This window comes from Trachypithecus francoisi, unplaced genomic scaffold (genome assembly GCF_009764315.1).
Source record: "Trachypithecus francoisi isolate TF-2019V2 unplaced genomic scaffold, Tfra_2.0 Lachesis_group11, whole genome shotgun sequence".
Classification (NCBI taxonomy): domain Eukaryota; kingdom Metazoa; phylum Chordata; class Mammalia; order Primates; family Cercopithecidae; genus Trachypithecus; species Trachypithecus francoisi.
In genome coordinates, this window is record NW_022681456.1 from 26,659,379 (window position 1) to 26,681,378 (window position 22,000).

The 22,000-nt window shown below is 40.4% G+C and overlaps 1 protein-coding gene and 1 pseudogene across 5 annotated transcripts in view; one reads left to right on the plus strand and one right to left on the minus strand.

Moving 5' to 3' along the window:
- The window catches only part of RFX4 (regulatory factor X4), a 179,054-nt gene that overhangs the window by 139,506 nt on the left and 17,548 nt on the right, over positions 1-22,000 (minus strand). For 3 of the 4 annotated variants that reach the window (XM_033220778.1, XM_033220779.1, XM_033220781.1), the window contains exon 2: positions 13,704-13,790. In XM_033220778.1, coding sequence (XP_033076669.1) covers positions 13,704-13,790 — 87 coding nt within the window. Of the gene's footprint in view, positions 1-13,703; positions 13,791-21,150; positions 21,302-22,000 lie in introns of those variants that run through there. The other variant, XM_033220782.1, reaches the window with a different exon arrangement.
- On the plus strand, positions 866-1,777 carry LOC117089474 (annotated as a pseudogene). The gene has a single exon (XR_004439622.1). The product of XR_004439622.1 is annotated as a 60S ribosomal protein L6-like (transcript).

Here is a 22,000-nt window from a genome sequence, read left to right on the forward strand (position 1 = left end):
AGTATGCTTGAGCTTCAATTTCTACACATGTAAGTAAAGCTCATAATCATAAGCCACCTCTTTGGACCATTGTGAGAAAGAAATGAGATCATGGAATTAAAGCACTTCTCATTGCTCAGTAAATGATAGCTATATATACATATTAACTATAAATAAATAAATATATATATAATTTTGCTTAACAATATATTCTTAGAAAAAAGACTGGAAGGAAACACAAAAACATTAAGAGTGGTTATCTCTACATAGTGGGATTAGAGGCAATTATTTTCTTTCCTCAGATATTTTTCCAGATATATGTACACATAACTTTTATAGTTGTGGGACTTTTTTAAATGTGATCTTTCTGTTTTGAAAATAAATGCAAAATGTGAACTGAAACTCCTTTATTCTTTTATCTGGACAAGAGTCAGGTGGCCCATGTTCTAGATCTAGCACTGGTATTGACTTCTTGTATAATCTTAGAAAGCCGCTTCACTTCTCTAGGTCTCAATTTCCTTGTCTAAGAGTTGTTGATAATCAGACTTCCAGTTCCCTCCATGATAAAGTAGCTTGCACTAGATTAACTCACCCACCAAATTGTAAAAGCTAGATAAAATATACAAATAGCTATTTGAAAACATTGGAGAGCAATAAATGCAGACAGGACTAGAGGAACTACAAGCCTTGAAAGAAAGGAACACCAGAAGTAAGCTCTACAGTCACCTTGGCGTTTTCCTGAAAGATCTTTCCAAATTGCTACCCTGGGAAATAGAACCCAAGCAAAGAGTATAGTCTATTGAGCTAAAGAGAGTTTGGGGATAACAGAGTAGCTAATAGCTAAGGAGCAAAATCCCAAAGAGAACTTTAAAGAAAGAGACACCTCTTTCCCATCTTGCAAGATGGCGGGTGAAAAAGTTGAGAAGCCAGATACTAAAGAGAAGAAACCCGAAGCCAAGAAGGCTGATGCTGGTGGCAGGGTGAAAAAGGGTAACCTCAAGGCTAAGAAGCCCAAGAAGGGGAAGCCCCATTGCAGCTGCAACTCTGTCCTTGTCAGAGGAATTGGCAGGTAGTCCCGATCTGCCATGTATTCCAGAAAGGCCATGTACAAGAGGAAGTACTCAGCCGCTAAATCCAAGGTTGAAAAGAAAAAGGAGAAGGTTCTTGCAACTCTTACAAAACCAGCTGGTGGTGACAAGAACGGCGGTACCTGGGTGGTTAAACTTCGCAAAATGCCTAGATATTATCCTACTGAAGATGTGCCTCGAAAGCTGTTGAGCCACGGCAAAAAACCCTTCAGTCAGCACGTGAGAAAACTGCGAGCCAGCATTACCCCCGGGACCATTCTGATCTCCTCACTGGACGCCACAGGGGCAAGAGGGTGGTTTTCCTGAAGCAGCTAGCTGGTGGCTTGTTACTTGTGACTGGACCTCTGGTCCTCAATCGAGTTCCTCTACGAAGAACACACCAGAAATTTGTCATTGCCACCTCAACCAAAATCGATATCAGCAATATCAAAATCCCAAAACATCTTACTGATGCTTACTTCAAGAAGAAGAAGCTGCGGAAGCCCAGACACCAGGTAGGTGAGATCTTCGACACAGAGAAAGAGAAATACGAGATTACAGAGCAGTGCAAGATTGATCAGAAAGCTGTGGACTCACAAATTCTACCAAAAATCAAAGCTGTTCCTCAGCTCCAGGGCTACCTGCGATCTGTGTTTGCCCTGACGAATGGAATTTATCCTCACAAATTGGTGTTCTAAACGTCTTAAGAACCTCATTAAATAGCTAACTACAAAAAAAAGAAAAAAAAGAAAAAGAAAGAGACAAACATACTTGTATTCAAATTACCCCTCAAATCCTTAGCCCACTCCAAGCTATACATGCAGAGTGAGAAACTAAGAAACTGAGGGGAAAGTAGCAGCTTAGAGACTAAAGAGCCAATCATTAATTGGTTAGGGTTGGAGTCTAAGCTGGGTCAAAGTAGAAGGAAGTTGGCAAACACCCAGAAAGGCCAGGCTTTAGGAATAAAAACCATACCCTAGTAGTACAGACAAAAGTGAAATAGACTAGACTTAAGCAAGGTTTGACAAGATTAAGTAGATCTACTAGCTCTCTCTCTGCCTGCTAGAACAAAACTCAACACTTGTTGGAGAAAGTTAACATCCTTCACCCAAAGGCTCTTCAACTTTGCATCCATAATGTCCAGTATTGGATAAAAAACTATGAGGTGTTATTGAAACACCTCAAAAGGACCAAAAATACCTGAAATCCAAGAAATAGCCAGATAATAGAACTAGATCCAGAGATAATTCAGATACTAGACTTAGCAGACAGGAACTTTAAAATAACTATGGATAATATGTCCGAGGAGATAGAGAAAAATATGGTCAAATTAGAGGAAATGATGGACAAAACAGATGAAAAATGGAGAATATCAATCAAGATTTAGAAACTATGAGAAAAGAATCAATTGGACCACCTACCACAGAAGAATACAATATCTGAAATTAAGATCACTTGGATGGGTTTAATAGAAGACTAGACATGATAGAAAATGGGAATTTAGAACTGAAAGGCAGATCAATTAAAAAAATACAAAACTGAGGTACAAAGGAATGAAGATGGACAAACCAGAGCAAAACATAAAAAAAGAGGTATAATATTCATGTAACTGCAGCTCCAGAAGATGAGAAGAATGAGGAAGACAAAATATTTGAAGAGACAATGGCAAAGAATCTGCAAATTTGGTGAAAGACAACATACACATTCAAGAAGCTCAGTGATCCCCAAGAAGAATAAAAACAAGCAAGCCATATCTATGCACATCATAATCAAACTACTGAAAACCAAAGACAATGAAAAAAATTTTAAACCAGCCAGAGACAAAAGACACGTTGCATTCAAAGGAGTAAAAATACATCTGATGACTAACTTTTCAATAGATATTTTTGGACCCCAGAAGACAGTGGAATAAATTTAAAGTGTTGAAAGGAAAATTAAAATTTAAAAAAATCTCACCAATCTAGAATTTTGTCACTAGTAAAAATATCTTCCAAAAATATATGTGAAATAAACATGTGTTTCATGATCTACACTATACTGCACAGTATGATAATAAATCTGCAAGAAATTTCTCTGAGTTAAAGAAAAAATGATTCCAGATGGAAGCATGAAACTGCTGACAGGAAGAAAGAACCCTGGATAGGGTAAATTTGTGAATAAATAAAAATAAATATTGACTGCTTAAAACAATAATAATTATGCCTTGTGGGGTGTACAACATATGTAGAAGATGTATACATTAAAATGAGAGCTCAGAAGATGAGAAAGAGGAAAATGAGGTTAAAATATGATGGTGTTCTTCCCCTGTGCTTGAAGTGGGGGAAGGAGTAATGTGAGGTAGACGTATTAATAAGTGAAGAATGCAAAAATGCATATTGCAATCCCCAATAGTACCACTCTAAAAGAATGTATAATTGAAAAGCTAGCAGAAGAAAACATCGAATATTTTTAAAAATTCTATTAATCCCTTCCCAAAAAGCTAAAAAGTAAGAATAAAGGAATAAAAGACAGATGGGACAAATAAAAAATAAATAGTAAGTTTGTTGACTTAAACTCAATAATGTCAGTAACAATATTAAATTTAAATGGTCTAAATTCAAAGATTATCAGACTGGGTTTTGTTTTTCAAAAAAGCTATAGTTAGAAACCTTACTGAACTAAATATAGTAAGATTATATAGTAAGATTGAAAATAAAAAGATGAAAAAGATATACCGTAGCAACCCATGTGTAAAGAAAACTGGTGTAGCTGTATTAATATCAGACAAGATAGACTTTAAGGCAAAAAGTATTGCTAGAGATAAGGTAGAAATATTTAACAATAATTTTTAAAAAGTCATTTCAATAAGAGGACATAGCAATCCTAAATTTCTAAGAAATTAATACTTCAAAATATATAAAGTAAAAATTAACAAAACTAAAAAGATAAACAGCTACAAACATAATCAGAGCTGGAGATATTAACATACCTGTCGCAGTAACTGAGAGAACAAACAATAACAACAGTAAAACAGTAAGGATATGGAATATTTAAATAACATAATTAACTAAATTCACATAACTGATATCTATAAAACACTCCATCCAGTATACATCCAAAATGTACATTCAAAATGCAAAATACTCATTCTCCTCAAGTGCACATGGGCATTAACCAAAATAGATTATAAGTCGGGACATTTAAAATGTACACTCAGCTGGGCGTGGTAGCTCACACCTGTAATCCCAGCCCTTTGGGAGGCTGAGGTGGGTGGATCACTTGAGGTCAGGGGTTCGAGACCAGCCTGGTCAACATGGTGAAACCGCGTCTCTACTAAAAATACAAAAATTAGCCAGGTGTGGTGACAGGCACCGGTAATCCCAGCTACGTGGAAGACTGAAGCAGGAGAATCACTTGAACCGGGAGGCAGAGGCTACAGTGAGCTGAGATTGCTCTACTGCACTCCAGCCTGCGTGATGGAGTGAGGTTTTGTCCCAAAAACAACAAACCCAAAATGTACATTCAAAATGCAAAATATACATCCTTTTCAAGTGTGCATGGACATTAACCAAAATAGACTATATGTTGGGACAGACACTAAGTCTCAACAATTTCAAATTTTGAAATAATACAGAATATGTTCTCTGACCACGGTGGAACTAAAAGAGAAATCAACAACAGAAAGACAATTAGGAAATCTACGAATGTTGGGACATTAAGCAACAGATTTCTAAATAAGCCAAGTAAAAGAAGAAATCACAATAAAAAATTGAAAATGTATTTAACTGAACAATAATGAAAGTGTGGTATCAGAAAATGTTGGGATTAATCGAGCAATGCTTAGAGGAAAATTTATGACTTTAAATGTATATCTTAGGAAAGGTTGAAAATCAATAATCTAAGCACCTATCTCAAAATCTGGAAAAAGACAGCATATTAAACTCAAAGAAAGTAGAAGGAAGGAAAAAAGATAAGAGCAGAAATGAATGCAATTCTTAAAAGATATAAATTGAGAAAAACAACAAAGCCAAAAGTTGGACCTTTGAAAAGACTATTAAAATTGATAGACCCTGGCAAGACTGCTGAAGAAAAACAGAGAAAACATAAATTGCCAATATCAAAAATGAAAGAACATCATCATAGATGTTAAAAACATGACAACAGTGGCCAGGCATAGTGGCTCATGCCTGTAATCCCAGCACTTTGGGAAGCTGAGGTGGGCAGATCACAAGGTCAGGAGTTCAAGACCAACCTGGCCAACGTGGTGAAACCCCATCTCTACAAAAAAAATTTAGCCGGGCATGGTGGCGGATGCATGTAGTCCCAGGTACTCAGGAGGCTGAGGCAAGAGAATTGCTTGAGTCTGGCAGGCAGAGGTTACAGTGAGCCAAGATCACGCCACTGCACTCCAGCCTGGGCAAAAGAGTGAGACTCCATCTCAAAAAAAAAAATAAATAAAGGCAAAAGTAATAAAAGGAAAGTTTGAACATCATGTAAATAAACTTGAAAATTTAGATGAAACAGATTCCTTAAAAGTAACAATTTACTAAAAGTAAAAAAAGAAATAAAAATATAAATAATCTAATAACTATTTAGAAAATTGAATCCATCATCAAAAACTTTCCCTCAAAGAAAATTCCAAATCCAGTTGTTGAATTATTCCAGAGTTAAGAAATAAAGAATACCAATCTTATATAAACTCTTCAAAAGAATAGAGAAATATGAAACTTCCTACCCCGTTCATGAGACCTGTATAATCTTGACACCAAAACCTAACAAGAACATCATAAAAAAGAAATATCATAGGCCACAAATCTCATGAACATAGGCGCCAAAATCCTTAACAAAATCCAGCCTGAAATATAGAAAAATCACACCCACAAGTATATAAAAAGATAATACTTCTGACCAAGTATGATTTATTCCAGGAATGCATGTTTGACTTAACATTCAAAACTCAACCGATGTAATTCACAGTATTCATAGAATAAAGGAGAAAAACATATGATCATCAAAACAGATGTAGAAAGAGTGTTTGATAAAATTCAACACCCATTTAAGAAAAGTCTCTCAGAAAACCAAAGATAGAAGGGAATTTTCTCAACCTAATAATGAGTATCTACAAAAATCCACAGCAAATATCGCACCTAATGGTGAAACACTAGACACTTTCACCACTTAGGTTGGGAAAAAGGCAATGATGTCCACTATCACCACGTCACCTCAAAATTGCACTAGAGGTCCCAGCCAGTACATAAGGCACACAAAACAAACAAACAAACAAAATACAAAGATTATAAAGGAAGATGCAAAGCTGTCATTATTCTCAGGTGACATGATGATGTTCATAGAATGTTCAAAAAATGCAAATCTTAAATTAATAAGCAAATTTAGCAAAGTGGCTAAATACAAACTTATTATTTAAATAACTGCATTTTAATAGGCTAGCAACTAACAATTAGAAAAAACTTTAAATGTACGACTTACTTTAGCATTGAAAAACATCAATTATCTAGGAATAAGTCTAAAGAAAGATGTGCAAAACCTCTACAGTGAAATCTACAAAACACTGCTGGGAAAAATTAAAGATGATCCAAATACTTGGAGGCCTAATACAACATAAGTTAATTGGAAATTTGATGTTGTTAAGGTGTTCTTCCCAAATTTATTATAGATTCAATGCAATCCCCATCAAAAATCCTAGCAGGTATTTTGCATATGTGAAAAAAATGACAACTAATTCTAAAATCAATATGGAATGGTTAAGAATGTAGATTAACCAAAGCAATACTGAAGAAGTAAAGAACAAGAGGTCTTATGCCACCAGATATCACAACTTATTGTATAGGTGCAGTAATAAAGACTGTAGTATTAGCCCAAAAATAGACAGTAAGGCCAACAGTTTGAAATAAAAGTTCAGACCCAGATCCAAATATATATAATCTGCCAATGTATGATGAAGGCACCACTGGAACTCAGTGGATAAAGGGTGACCTTTTCAAGAAATCATGCTCTATCAGTTAATTAATAAGAAAAAAAAAAAAACTTTGACTCCTCCTTCACACCATACACAAAAGTTCCAGATGAACTATTGATATAAAAATGAAAGGTAAAATAGTAAAGCTGCTAGATGATCTGTTAAAAAGATCTTCATGAACTTCAGGTAAGCAAAAATGTCTTAATAGGATACCAAAGCACTAACTATAATAGAAAAACATTAATAAATTGAATTTTATTAGAATGAAAAACTTGTGTTCATAAAAGTTACCATTATGAGAATAAAAAGGCAACCCACAAACCAAGAGAAAATATTTGTAACACTTTTACCTGGCAAATACTAATATCTCCTATTCAAGATATAAAAACAACTCTTACAAACCCTTAAGGGGAAAACCAACAACATAACTTTTTAAAAACAAACAGGCAAAAGACGTGAAGAAGGGCCGGCTGCGGGGGCTCACGCCTGTAATCCCACCACTTTGGGAGGCCGAGGCGGGTGGATCTCGAGATCAGGAGTTCAAGACCAGCCTGGCCAATATGCTGAAACCCTGTCTCTACTAAAAATACAAAAATTAGTCAGGCATGGTGGCATGTGCCTGTAATTCCAGTTACTTGGGAGGCTGAGGCAGAAGAATCACTTGAACCTGGGAGGCAGAGGTTGCAGTGAGCCGAGATCATGCCACTGCACTCCAGCCTGGGCAACACAGCGAGACTCCGACTCAAAAAAAAAAAAAAGACCTGAAGAGGTAATTCACAAAAGATACCCAAATGCCTAATTAGCATATAATAAGATGCTATACTCATTATTTATCAGAAAAAAATGCAACCAAAATGACATACGCTATACACCCATGAAAATAGCTAATCTTAGAAGGAATGGCTATCTCAAATGTTGACAAGGAAGTGAAACACTGAAACTTTTATAAATTGATAGTGGGAGTCTAAATTGGCACAACCACTTTAGGAAACTGTTTCGGCAGTATCTACTAAAACTAAATATACCTATACATTATGATGTAGCAATTCTACTCCTGGGAACATACTAACAAAAATAAGTGCTCATGTTCACCAAAAGGTATACAAGAATGTTCAGAACTCCAATCCTCAAACTCCTTCAAAATAATGAAAGAGGAGGGAACACATTCAAATTTATCCTACGAGGCCAGCATTATCATGATATGAAAGCCAGATAAAGATCCTACAAGAAAAGAAAACTACAGACTAATATCCCTTATAAATATTGATGCAGGCCAGGCGTGGTGGCTCACACCTATAATACCAGCACTTTGGGAGGCCAAGGAGGGTGGATCACCTGAGGTCAGGAGTTGGAGACCTGCCTGGCCAAAAACATGGTGAAGCCCCATCTCTACTAAAAATACAAAAAATTAGTTGGGTGTAGTGGTGGCCACCTGTAATCCCAGCTATGTGGGAGGCTGAGACAGGAGAATTGCTTGAACCTGGGAGGCGGAGGTTGCAGTGAGCCAAGATTGTGCCATTGCACTCCAGCCTGGGTAAAAGAGTGAGACTCCATCTAATATATATATATATATATATATATAGAGAGAGAGAGAGAGAGAGAGATGAAAAATCCTCAGCAAAATACTAACAGACAGAATTCAGCAGCATAGTAAAAGGATTACAGATCATGACCAAATGGGATATATTCCTTGAATGCAAAGATGGTTTGGCATACAAAATCAATAAATACATTATATCAATTGATTTCTGTTTGCCAGACCATCCTTGCATTCAAGGAAGGAAAACTACATAACTATCTCAACTGATGGTTCCTACAAAACGAAGGAAAACTACGTAACCATCTCAACTGATGGAGAAAAAAATATGACAAAACTCAACACCATTTTATGATAAAAGCACTCAATAAACTAAGAACAAAAGAGCATTACCTCAACATAATAAAGGTCATATTTAAAAAAACAACAGCTAACGAAGGTGAAAGACTGAAAGCTTTTTCTCTAGAATCAGGAACAAGACAAGGTTGCCTGCATTCACCACTTCTATTCGAAAGAGTACTGGAAGTCCTAGCCATAGCAATTTGGCAAGAAAAAGAAATAAAAACATTCCAAATTAATAAAAAGGAAGTAATCTCTTTTCACAGATGAAATTTTTTTTTTTTTTTTTTTGAGATGTAGTCTCACTCTGTCACCCAGGCTGGAGTGCAGTGGTGTGATTTTGGCTCACTGCACCCTCTGCCTCCCAGATTCAAGCTATTTTCATGCCTCAGCCTGCCAAGTAGCTTGGATTACAGGTGCCTGCCACCACGCCCAGCTAATTTGTGTATTTTTAGTAGAGATGGGGTTTTGCCATGTTGGCCAGGTTGGTTTCGAACTCCTGACCTCAGGTGATCCACCTCCCTTGCCCTCCCAAAGTGCTGGGATTACAGGTGTAAGCCACTGCGCCCAGCCGAAATGATCTTATATGTAGAAAACCCCAAAGATTTAACACATACCCAAACACAAAAGTACTGTTAGAACTAATGAATGAATTCAGCAAAGTTGCAGGACACAAAATCAGCACACAATAATCAGTTGCATTTCTATGCACTAAGAATGAGTAATCTGAAAAGGAAATTAAGAAAATTTCATGTACAATAGCATCCAAAAGGATAAAATACTTAGGAATAAACTTAACCAAAGCAGCAAAACACTTGTACATTGAAAACTACTAAATGTTGTTGCTGAAAGAAACTAGACACCAAATAAATGGAAAGACATCCTGTGTTCATGGATGGGAAGACTTAACTATTAAGACGTTAAAACTACCCAAAGCAATCTACGGATTCAATGCAATGCCTATCAAAACCCCAGTGGCATTTTTTTTTTTCAGAAATAGAAAAATCCATTCTAAAATTCATATGGAATCTCAAGGGACTTTGAATAGCCAAAACGATCTTGAAAAAGAAGAACATGAGAGGTCACACATTTCCTGATTTCAAAACTTACTACAAAGCTACAGTCTGGTTCTGGCATAAAGACAGACATACAGATCAATGGAATAATATGGAAAGCCCAGAAATAAACCTCCACATACATGATCAAGTGTTTTTTGACAATGGTGCCAAGACCATTCAATGGGGGAAAGAACAGTCTTTTCAGCAAATGGTGCTGGGGAACCTGGGGAACCTGGATACCAACATGCGAAAGAATAAAGCTGGACTCGGACGGGCACAGTGGCTCATGCCTGTAATTCCAGCACTTTGGGAGGCTGAGGTGGGGGGCGCAGATCACGAGATCAGGAGTTCGAGACCAACTTGACCAACATGGTGAAACCCTGTCTGTACTAAAAAAAAAAATACAAAAATTAGCCTGGCATGGTAGCACATGCCTGTAATCCCAGCTACTCAGGAGGCTGAGGCAGGAGAATCACTTGAACGTGGGAGGCGGAGGTTGCAGTGAGCCAAGACAGCACCACTGCACTCCAGCCTGGGCGACAGAGTGAGACTCTGTCTAAAAAAAAAGAATAAAGCTGGACTCTTACCTAATACCATACACAAATATTAGCTCAAAACAGATCAAAAATCTAAATGTAAGGTCTAAAACTGTAAAACTCTCAGAAAAAAAAAGGCAAAAGCTTCACAACATTGGATCTGACAATGATTTCTTAGATACGACACTAAAGGCACAGACAACAAAAGAAAAAAATAGTTAAATTGGATGCATTAGAATAAAAATTTCTGTGCATTAAAGAACACAATCAACAGAGTGAAAAAGCAAGCCATGGGATAGGAGGAAATATTTGCAAGTATATATAACTGATAAGACGTTAATATCCAGAATATATAAAGAACTCCTAAAACAACAGAAAACAACCTGATTTTAAAATGGGCAAAGAACTTAGACATTTCTTCAAAGAAGATATGCAAATGGTGAATAAGCACCTGAAAAGATGTTCAACATCACCAACCATTAGGTAATTGCAAATGAAAACCACAATGAGATACCATTTTATATTCATTAGGATGGCTATTATTTAAAATAATAATAATAATAAATGATGATTAGGAACTGGTAAAATTGGAACTCTTGTGCCTTGCTAGTGGAAATGTAAAATGATACAGCCACTATGAAAACCAGTTTTGTGGTTTCTCAAAAAATTAAACACAGAATTACCATATGATCCAACAATTTCATTTCTGGGTATATACCCCCAAAAGAATTAGGTTCAGAGACTTGAAAAGATATTTGTATGCCTGTGTTCACAACAATGTTATTTACAATGACCAAAGGATAGAAACAACTCAGTTGCCCATCAATGTCTTAATGGATAAAGACAATGTGACATATCCATGCAGTGGAATATTATTCAGCCTTCACAAGGAAGAAAATTATGACATATGCTACAACATGGATTAACCTTGAAGGCATTATGCTAAGTGAAACATGCCAGTCATAGACAAATACTTTACAACTCCACTTATATAAGATACTTAGAGCAGTCGAATTAACAGAGGCAGAAAGTAGAATAGTAGTTGTCAGAGACTGAGGCAAAAGGAGAATGAGAAGCTACTGTTTAACCGGTACAGAGTTTCAGTCTCGGAAGATGAAAAAATCTCTGGAAATGAATGGTGTAGATGGCTGCACAACAAGGTGAATGTACTTAACGCCAATGAATTATACATTTCAAATGATTAAATGATAAATTTTATGTTATGTAGATTTTGCCAAAATTAAATAAAACTTAGAATATTCAGATATGCTTTCTTCTTCTTCTTCTTCTTTTTTTTTTTCCAGATGGAGTCTCGCTCTGTCGCCCAGGCTGGAGTGCAGTGGCACAATCTCGGCTCACTGAAAGCTCTGCCTCCCGGGTTCACGCCATTCTCCTGCCTCAGCCTCCTGAGTAGCTGGAACTATAGGTGCCCGCCACCATGCTCAGCTAATTTTTAGTATTTTTAGTAGAGATGGGGTTTACCGTGTTAGCCTGGATGGTCTGACCTCGTGATCTGCCTGCCTTGACCTCCCAAAGTGGTGGGATTACAGGTGTGAGCCACCACGCCTGGCCTTGTTCTTTTTTTTTTTTTTTTTGAGATGGAGTCTCACTGTGTTGCGCAGGCTGGAGTGCAGTGGCATGATCTTGGCTCACTGCAAGCTCTGTGTCCCAGATTCATGCCATTCTCCTGCCTCAGCCTCCCGAGTAGTGTTTTATTCTTAGTAATCAAAAACTTGAAACAACTAAATATTCATCAGCACTTAAAAGATCTGTAAATTGTGATATATGCATACAGTGAAATACTATACAGCAATGAGAAAGAAATAACTACTGCTAGAGACAACAACATGAATGAATCTCACAGACGTTATATTGACTGAGAAAAGTTACCCACAAAAGAATACAGAGTCCATTATCCCATTTATATGAAGTTTTAAAAGCAGGCAAAAACAGGCTATACTGATAAGTCAGGACAGTAGTGACTGATGAGGAAGCCTCCTGGGGGACAAGAAACGTTCTGTATCTTTTTCTGGGTGGTAATGACACCAGTGGATACAATATGTAAAGAAAAAAAAAACCATCAAACTACTCACATAAGATTTGTATAGTTTATGTTCAATGTAACTCAGGTTTTTTTTTTTTTTTTTGAGACAGAGTCTCGCTCTGTCACCCAGGCTAGAGTGCAGTGGCACAAACTCGGCTCACTGCAAGCTCCACCTCCCAGGTTCACGCCATTCTCCGGCCTCAGCCTCCCGAGTAGCTAGGACTACAGGCGCCCGCCACCATGCCTGGCTAATTTTTTGTATTTTTAGGAAAGACGGGGTTTCACCGTGGTCTTGATCTCCTGACCTCATGATCCTCCCGCCTTGGCCTCCCAAAGTGCTGGGATTACAGGCATGAGCCACCACGCCCGGCCAATGTAGCTCAGTTTTATAAAATGAAGTAACATGGTGACGACAAAATGACAACCTCAGCTAAGACTCAGGAGGGGGCTATTGACTAGATCTAGCAAATGTTCAGGGGATTGTGGAGCAGGTGGGCCGGGGCTCATGCTTTCAGAAAACTGAACTAAGGAGATGCACTTTACCAACCATGGAAGAAAGTCATTTCTGACTCTGCAAAAAATTGGACTTATAATAAGCTGATCTCTCTTTTTTAGTGTTTAAGGAAAAAATACAAGTCCCAAGTAGCCTACTGCTCTTAATATAGCACCCAGAAGCCTCAGTCTGATGTAACACAGGGCAAGGTGTAAACACAGGAGCGTACATCTTTCAGTTAACTCTAGCTCTCTAGTCCGAGAACTGGAAGAAATTTCTGCTTTCTGATATCAAGGACATTTATGACTAAAACAACAATCCTGTGACACAACTACTTTGAACTCATATTTACAGTGGACACTGAGAATGGCCTTTCCCAACCAGGGACCACATTTACCTGACTGGAGCATCACTATAACAAGGTCTTTGGGAACGCAAGCTAGCAAGTCCCCTGCAGAAGTTGAGTCTGTAAACAGCAAGTTTTTGCTGTGGCCTCAGTTTCCAGGTCTACCTGAATGGATTCCACTCCCTGTTGTGGAATATTACAGAGAGGTCCTGGGATATTTCATAAATAGGTGGAGAGCATCTTGTTCCAGGTGACTCGGCCCAGCCTAGCAATCTAGAGGCACTACCCTCCCACCAGGACACTGGCCATGTCTGAGATGTCATGGAAGAATGAGTTTCAAGCACTTACTTTCATCATTAGAAACATTCCCCAGAGATGTGTGGCTGGAATAACGTTTGTTTTCACTTTCGTTGAGACATCTTTCAATCCAGCTCTCTAAAAAAAAAAAAAAGAAAGAAAGAAAGAAAGAAAGAAAAGACAAAGAAAAAGAAAATCACAGAATTGCTGTGGGTGTTTGAGAAGAGACAGAACATCATAAATGCATTAGATTTAAATGCTCATCAACATTCATGTGTCATCTGCCCAGACTGGAATGGGATTTTACACGGAGTTCCATGTGTACCACTGCTGCTGCTGCTGAGACTGCAGAGTAGTTTGGATGCAAAATGGCTCTTTGAAGCCTCACTTGAGTATTTCTTGGTCAGATTCTACAAATTCTGGAGTATTTGTAGTACCAACTGAGGATTATCTTTCTGAGCAAAGAAGGTATGTTCCTGAGTAGCAGTTTGTAAAACCAGACTTGGTCAACTGAATCACCGGTGGTGGTTTGTAAACTTGTGAATTAGCGGCAGAACTTTTCTTCAAGTGAAAACTAAAAGAAAAACAGGTAAAACTTTAGGGACTCTGGTTGGAAGAAGATAGGGAACCTTGTAGCTTGCCTCCCTTTGGCCAGGGACCCCTCAAAGAGCTCTCACAGACTGGAAGCCATAGCAGGAGGAGAAATCAAATGCACTATGGTAGCTATGCAGCCTTTTTTTTTTTGAGATGGAGTTTGTTCTTGTCACCTAGGCTGAAGTGCAATGGCGTAATCTCGGCTCACTGCAACCTCCGCCTCCCGGGCTCAAGCTATTCTCCTGCCTCAGTCTCCTGAGTAGCTGGGAAGGTGCCTGCCACCAAGCCCTGCTAATTTTTGTACTTTCAGTAGAGATGGGTTTTCACCATGTTGGCCAGGCTGGTCTCGAACTCCTGACCTCAGGCGATCCGCCTGCCTTGGCCTCCCAAAGTGCTGGGATTACAGGCGTGAGCCATTGTGCCCAGCCGCTATGGAGCCCTTTTAAAATCCAAGACTATGGGTTTTTTTTTTTTTAATCCAATTTCAAAGGCTACAGATGTATTTGTTGCAATGTAGTGTAATGCTTATTCTGTTTTCTAGACCACCCACCATTCATTCATTCATTCATTCATTCATTCACAACATCAGCTAAGTACAGTCAGCTCTACTCTAACACTTGTCTTGAGAAAACAAATGTGTCCCAATGCAAGTGATATATTTGGGAACAATCTGAGCATAGTGCAAACTTTGTGTCTCTTTATGCTCCACTTATTTCATAAAAAACATTAGGTGAATGCAGAAAACTTCACACCCCCAACCCCATTATACTGAGCACCACAGAAACGTGCAGAACACACTCATGTTCACACCTCAGACATCTACCAGCTACTTTGGTCCACATTGTGCTATGAGTCACACCTGCTCACTTCATAATAACTCACAGGCTGCAACCCTTCCGATACCCACCTCTAAAGGCAATCTTCAGGTCTTTTCCAAGGTGAAGTGCCATTTTTATTGGATTTGTGTATTTCTAAACCATTTAACATGTGCAAAACTATGATATCATTTGTATTAGGTTTCTGTCTTTTATTATGTGTCACTGACAAGGTTTTTCAGTATTGTGCCCCTAAGCTTATTTTTCCAGTAAACTCAGTGGTCTTTGTTGGCCAATTCTGTATAATGTGGTGATTTTTAGGAAGGCATATGGGGTGTTACAGCAGAAATGGCTACACCTATGGCTGCAGGCTTTTGGGCAGTGTGTTTCCCCATTGCCTTCTTTATGATCTGGGAGCTGGTATTTATTGAACACCTATTTCAACATGCCAGCCCTCTGCATAAGTTATTTCATTGAGTCTTCACAACAACTCTCTGAAGCAAGGATTTTAATCTCTACTTTTCCTAGAAAGCAACTGGGATTTAGAGGGATTAAGTAATGTGACTCTTCATAATTCAAAGAGCTGAGGAAAAGATCATTAGTTAACACCTTAGGTTACACACTGTAAAAAGAAGCCACGTAGACGAGTAAGCTATGTGGAGAGGGGAAATCAATGTCAACAGCCGGGAGAGATGTCAGATTTTTGTTTTGTTTTGTATTTTATGTTCCAACAAACTGCCCTTTTAAAAGCTGATTCCAAAATTGTGAATAAGTAGGGGGAAAATATCCGAGGGGAGGAACAAGGGCCAGCTTGTTGAGAGGATATGGAAATCTGATATTTCCCAGGAAATACTGAGGAGCAGAGAAATTCAAAACATTAAAACGCTGCCCCTTCCAGATATCGAATGCACAGTGTGGAGACAGACAGCTTGTAATGTTTCAAAGCTGGGGGTAGGTGTCTGTCATCACACTGTATCCAAACGCACATCTGCTTACAAATCTCCAGAATTCGTTTCAGGACTCTCCAGAATGTCTCTGCTTAGATCTTCTCATCCTTTCAATTCCTGGCTCATTTTCTCTGGCAGCAGCCATGGCTACATTTAGATGGCATCTGCTGAAGTTTGCAGACCCTGCCTCCACCAAACCATACCACCAAAAGCAATATCTATAGTTCTGGGCCAAGCCCTGGTCTTCCTAGATAGTTATACACACCCAGCCACTCTCACACGCACTCACATCTACACCCCAATCCCCCATTTGCCTGCGCTGGATTAAGGTCTGTTAACATCAGAGTCCTTAGAAGGGCCTGTTCTCGCAGGCGAGAAACCCCCGTGACTGGTGGGACATTCTCTGAAGAATTTGTGGCAACATTCCGAGACGAGCTTGTTCTAATAACCAGGTAAGCCAAGAGAGCACAGCGCCTACCCACAAGAGCTCAAGTAAAGAAAGAACTTTCCTGATGGCAGCATCTGTCCTCCACACTGTGCAATCCCACACTGGAGAGAGATGAAAGCAAGGCTACAAGAAGTGGGAGAGGGTGGGAGGTGCCATGAAAATGAAAGAGAAGACATCTCACCCATTGCACCCAATCAGATCTCTCTGACCCCACAGTCTATGCCTGTAGCCAACTGTGCTCCCTGGGGCAACCCAGAATAAGTCTGGTCTCACTGGCACATCGCAGATATGAGAAGATAACCATCATTTCCCCATATTTCTGGTTGAAGTACCCCCATCAAAGAACCGCATTGTTTCACCTCTTTCTTGGAAAAAAATGTTCCCTTTTCTTTGCCATCCAGTTCACCTGCTTCTGGGTGTCTTCTAGTTAATCAATGTCCATGTGAACACGTGGCACTTGGGATGGACTCTGAGGGTTCAGACCATGGTCTGAACAGTGAAAGAACCATCACCTGTGTTGTTCTGGACAGTTGGAGTTCTCATGCATTCAAGGGTCTTGCATTCCAGACTATGTGGATGCAACACTCTGAGACATCCAAACCAGATACGGGCCTTGAATCTGCAGGGGCACTTTGACCTTTGTCTTCTTCCCTAGTGGAGCTCTTAGGAGTGGCATCTCCAATTCATGTCTCATAAGCCAGGTAGCTTCCTATGACTGGAAGGCCTCTCTTTAGATCAGCTGAAGTCAACGTTATGTACTTTAAAATTATTTTTAACAATGGATTTTGGTCTTGCAGAGGTCAAGAATTACTTGGGCAGAATGACATGTATACTGAATTTTGAATGAAACACTGTGTTCTTCCACCTTACTGATTTGTAGGTGATGTGATTTTATAATAATAAATTTCAGTATATATTGAGCTCTCACTATGGGTGAGGTATCATATAACTGCATTACATACATCATCATACTTAATACTCATTACAGTCTTAGAGGTGGGTGCTATTAATAGGCCCATTTTAGAGATAAGAAAACTAAGGCTCAGAGAGATTCAGTGACTTGTCCAAAGTTATCTGGCTAGTAAGAGGAAGACCAGCATTCAAACTCAGGTCATAATCACAATGCTCTCTCCAAATGTGAACTGAGCTTTCTCCTCCTATGTCCCATTTAGTCCCCAGAACAATGTGCCAATTCTGCAGCATTTTTCTCAGTCTGCTTTGTATTCGAACTTTTGCTAAAACTCTACTTATATAATGCGCTAAATTCGTTTACATATTCTTTGTCAGCCTCTATCATACACAGAAGCCTCTTCAGTTTAGAATTTAAACCTCTTAAGAATGGAGCCTGTTTTATTCTATTTCTTTTGACTCTCTACTAGTACTGTTATAAAATTTTCCTGTAGTCTGGCCTCAATAACTGTTACATTAGTGACACATATGTCAAAGAATGCATAGCTTATACGTAGATACATCCACATATCTATAGAATTTCCTAATCATTTTCTCTCTCTTTTTTTTTTTTTTAACCACATAAGGCATGGAAAAGTATAACACATCAAAGGCGATTTTCCAAATAAAGCAAAATTCAACACACATTTATTTTGTGCCTTCTAGATGCAAGAAGCTGTGCTAAAGAGAAGCTGTAGTGGCCAGGCGCAGTGGCTCACGCCTGTAATCCCAGCACTTTGGGAGGCTGAGACAGGCCGATAAAGACCAGCCTGGCCAATGTGGCAAAACCCCGTCTCTACTACAAATACAAAAATTAGCTGGATGTGGGTGGCATGCACCTGTAATCCCAGCTACTCGGGAGGCTGAGGCAAGAGAATCGCTTGAACCTGGAAGGCAGAGATTGCAGTGAGCTGAGAGTGCATCACTGCACTCCAGCCTGGGTGACAGAGTGAGACTCCATTTCAAAAAAAAAAGAGAGAGAAGCTGTAGTGATATAAACATGAACAAGACTGGCTTCTGCCCTCTAGTTACCAAGTAGAAAGTAAGGCGCGTGCTACTCCCTGAGCTCATGAGTGCAGGACCCTGTCATTTTTGTCCATCATCTCACACCCAGTGGCTGGCCCTGTGCCTGGCTCCATAGATGTTGCACAATAAATACATGTTTTTTCTAAAAACTTAATTAAGTTCCTATTGTGTGCCAGGTACTATAGAAGCCATTTTCACATATGTTGTCTAAATTGGACCCAGAACAACATTACATGTCATGTTTTCATATCTCTAATTATAGATATGGAAAGTTAGGCTTGAAGCAAAAGTTCTAAAGGAAGGCAGACTGTGATCAATGCTGCAATACTGGTACTGAGTTCTGGGGACAGCATGGGACATAGGAGAAAGAGAGTTCAGTTCCTACTGAGATAACTTCCTCTTCCCAATTGCCTCATTCTTGATCTATAAAAATCATCTGACCTGTTAGTAAGGACCAAGCTTGTGCAAGTGCCCAAGAGGATTTGCCTACAGCTGTGAGCAGAGGCTCCTGGGCTGTGAAGCATCCTTTCCCCTGGTTCATCTGGGATTATGGGCAGGAAGGAGGAGGCAGATAATGCCTATGGATTTTCACTTTCAGGGAGTTCAGCCCACGTTCCTTAGAGGAAGATCTTTGTGCCTCTTCACTTTGAACTGAAGATTTGGAAACCCCAATGTGAAGTTATTCTCTTGGGTACATATAATGAGGTTGAGCAGAGCCATATATAGTTATCAGGTTTTCTACAAGGCTTCATTCTCTTTACAGCAGCAAAGAATAACTCAGAAGTAGCCGCATCGGGGACATGGCACATCCAAGGCAGTTCAAGGTTCAGAGTGGGGTACTTCACAAACCCATATTGACCTGGCAGAGAGGGCCTATTAAGATGGTTATCAAGAGCCAGGTAATCCTTGAAGTTTATAGGACACATTGACAGGAATCTCTTAGATTATCCGTGCATCCATTTATTCATTTTCCAAATAATTATCAAATATCTTCAGTGTTCAAATAGAAGAGATGAACAAAAGCTATTCAACAGGACACACATACATTACACAGGATATCTCTGGTGGACTAGCATCTCAAGACCTACAAGTATCTGGGTTTTTGTTGTTGTTGTTGTTTATTCCCTTTTTAAAAAATCACTTATTTTTCCCACCCTTAACATGTAAGTTCTAATGACCTTGTCTGTCTTGTTCAGTACCTTGTCCCCAAGAGCCTAGTACAGTATTGGGCACATAGCTGTAGTGATGCTTGTGATGAAGAAAAGTAAAGGAAGAAAATAATGGAGAATGAGAGAGGAGGAGTGGGGATTCTCCACCAGAAAGGCCTCTGGGAAGAAACAGCCTGTGAGCAGACACTGAGTTTAGTGAGGAAGCAAGGTTTTCCAAGATTCAGAAAGAGGGGACCACAAGGGCGAAGGTTACCCCCAACCCCAGGAAAGATCATGCTTGACTTGTTTGAGGAATGGCAAGAAGGCTCAGGGGGCTGATGCAGAGTGATCAAGGGGGAGGTGGCACAACATGAGAGAGAAGACAGAGATGGGCTTGGTAGAAAGTGAGGTTTGGAGCTCAAATCCGACTGGATTTCAAATTCCAGCCTGGCCACTTACTAGTTATGTAACATTGGGACGGTTCCTAAACCGTCCTGAATTCTTACCTACCTGATTTCTTCAAAGATTAACTGGAATTATAAAGGTAAAGCACTTAGTGTGTTTGGCTTTAAGAGCCGTAGAAAAATGAGGAAGGCATGGTCTCTATCCACCAGGAACTCACAGCTGAGTGACAGGGACAGATGCCTAATGGTGATGTCTGGCATTTATTGAGTGACCTCCAGTGCTGGTCGCTCCGCTCCACATGCTTCATCTCTGTTGCTCACAGCAACTGAAACGGAGACTTGACTAAGTCAACTTTGATTTGCAAGAATGAAACTCAGACCCAGAGAAGCTAGTTGGTGGCTGAGCTAGGTCAGGTCTGTCTGACTCCAAGGCTGGGGTGTGCTCACTGCCCACACTGCCCACACTGTCTCTACAAGCAGGTACCAGGAGTGTTTGGTATTATAATAAGATGCTGTGGGGCATAGAGAGGAGAGCTTCCATGGAGAGGAAAGCCTGGCTGCTTCACAGAGGGGGTGGCATTTCAGCTGGTCCTTAAAGGATTCAGCACCTGCCAGACCAAGGAGGGAAGCAGGGCATTTCAGGCAGGAGGGCTGCCTTCAGGACAAAGGCACAAAGCTGTGAAAGGTCTGCTGGTTCTGGGAAAGGTGAAGAGTTCGCCGACCTGTGACTCCCAGTGCTGGGAGACAGGTGGAAGAGTCCGTTAGGAGCAGATTGCAAAGGCCTTGCCTGTCGGGCCCACCAGGCCACGAAGCCTGCAGGCAGCTGGGAGCCAGCCGTGGTGTTCAAGCAGTGGGGAAGTGAACACGCTGAGTTTTGTTCCTGAGGCACTGGATGAGAACACGGAGGTCCTGACTTATGCAATACCTGTAGAAAACGCCACCTGACTTAGAAAGTGTCACCGGGATTTAATAGAGGCTGTTATTCACACTGTATCAACAGTCTCTCAGGGCACTGTGCTGGGGCCTATTTTAGGAACTTGCAGCTCCAGAAACGCTACAAAAGAGTTGACACGCCACACTCACAGCTACCAAGGGCGGGCCTGGCCCCGGTTCCCCCTGGGGGTGCCAGGCCCACCCCAGTCTCCTCTCCCTGGGCCCTGGTCATTACCAGTGGAACGGCGCCGTCGAGGCCTGGTCCTGTCGCCTCCCGCACCAGGGTGGGCTCTCCTTTTGATCATTCTCTCTCAGCCCCTTTCTGTCTCTTTCCTGGCTCCCTGCCGGTGGCAGTGGCGACACACAGAAGCTTGGAGAAGCCCAGGAAGCCAGCAGCTGTGGCCTCTCCAGGGGGTGGCTCAGGTCAGTGGGTTGCCATGGCAACGCCACAGGCCCTGCCCCAGGGGCTGCTGGGTTCCAGGAAGGGGCCCTGCCCCGTCTCTCCTTTCATTCCTTCCCTCATTTACCAAGTATTGATTTAGCACCTACTGTTTGCCAGGTTCTGAGCAGCTAGTGATGAACATGGCAGACAAGGTCCCTGCTCTCAGAGAGCTTATATTCTGCAGTGGAGACAGAGACAAATTAGCAAGAAGACAGCAGAAAGTAAGTGTTATGAAGAAAATAAAGCCATAGAATGGGAGATCAAGAGAGGTGGGGGTGCTTTTTGGGCAGTGCGGACACTGAAGGCCTCTCTGATGAGGTGATGTTGGAGTGTAAGGGTCTGGGTGGCCTTGGGTGTATGGGGAGAAGCCAGGAGGCCAGCATGGCGAAGCGGGAGGTGGGGAAAGCAGCAGGAAATGAGGTAGAAAGTTGGGAAGAATCCAAAGTATGTAGGGACTTGCAGACCCTCCTAGGAACGTCACATTTATTCCAAGTGTGCTAAGAAGCTATTGGAGGACTTTAAATAGGTGACGTGGACTGCACTGGCTCAGAAAGGGTAGCCCACGTTCATTCATCCCTGTCTTCATTTGGCAACTATTTATGGGGTACCACGCACCAGGGGCTGACTACACAGGAGGGACACA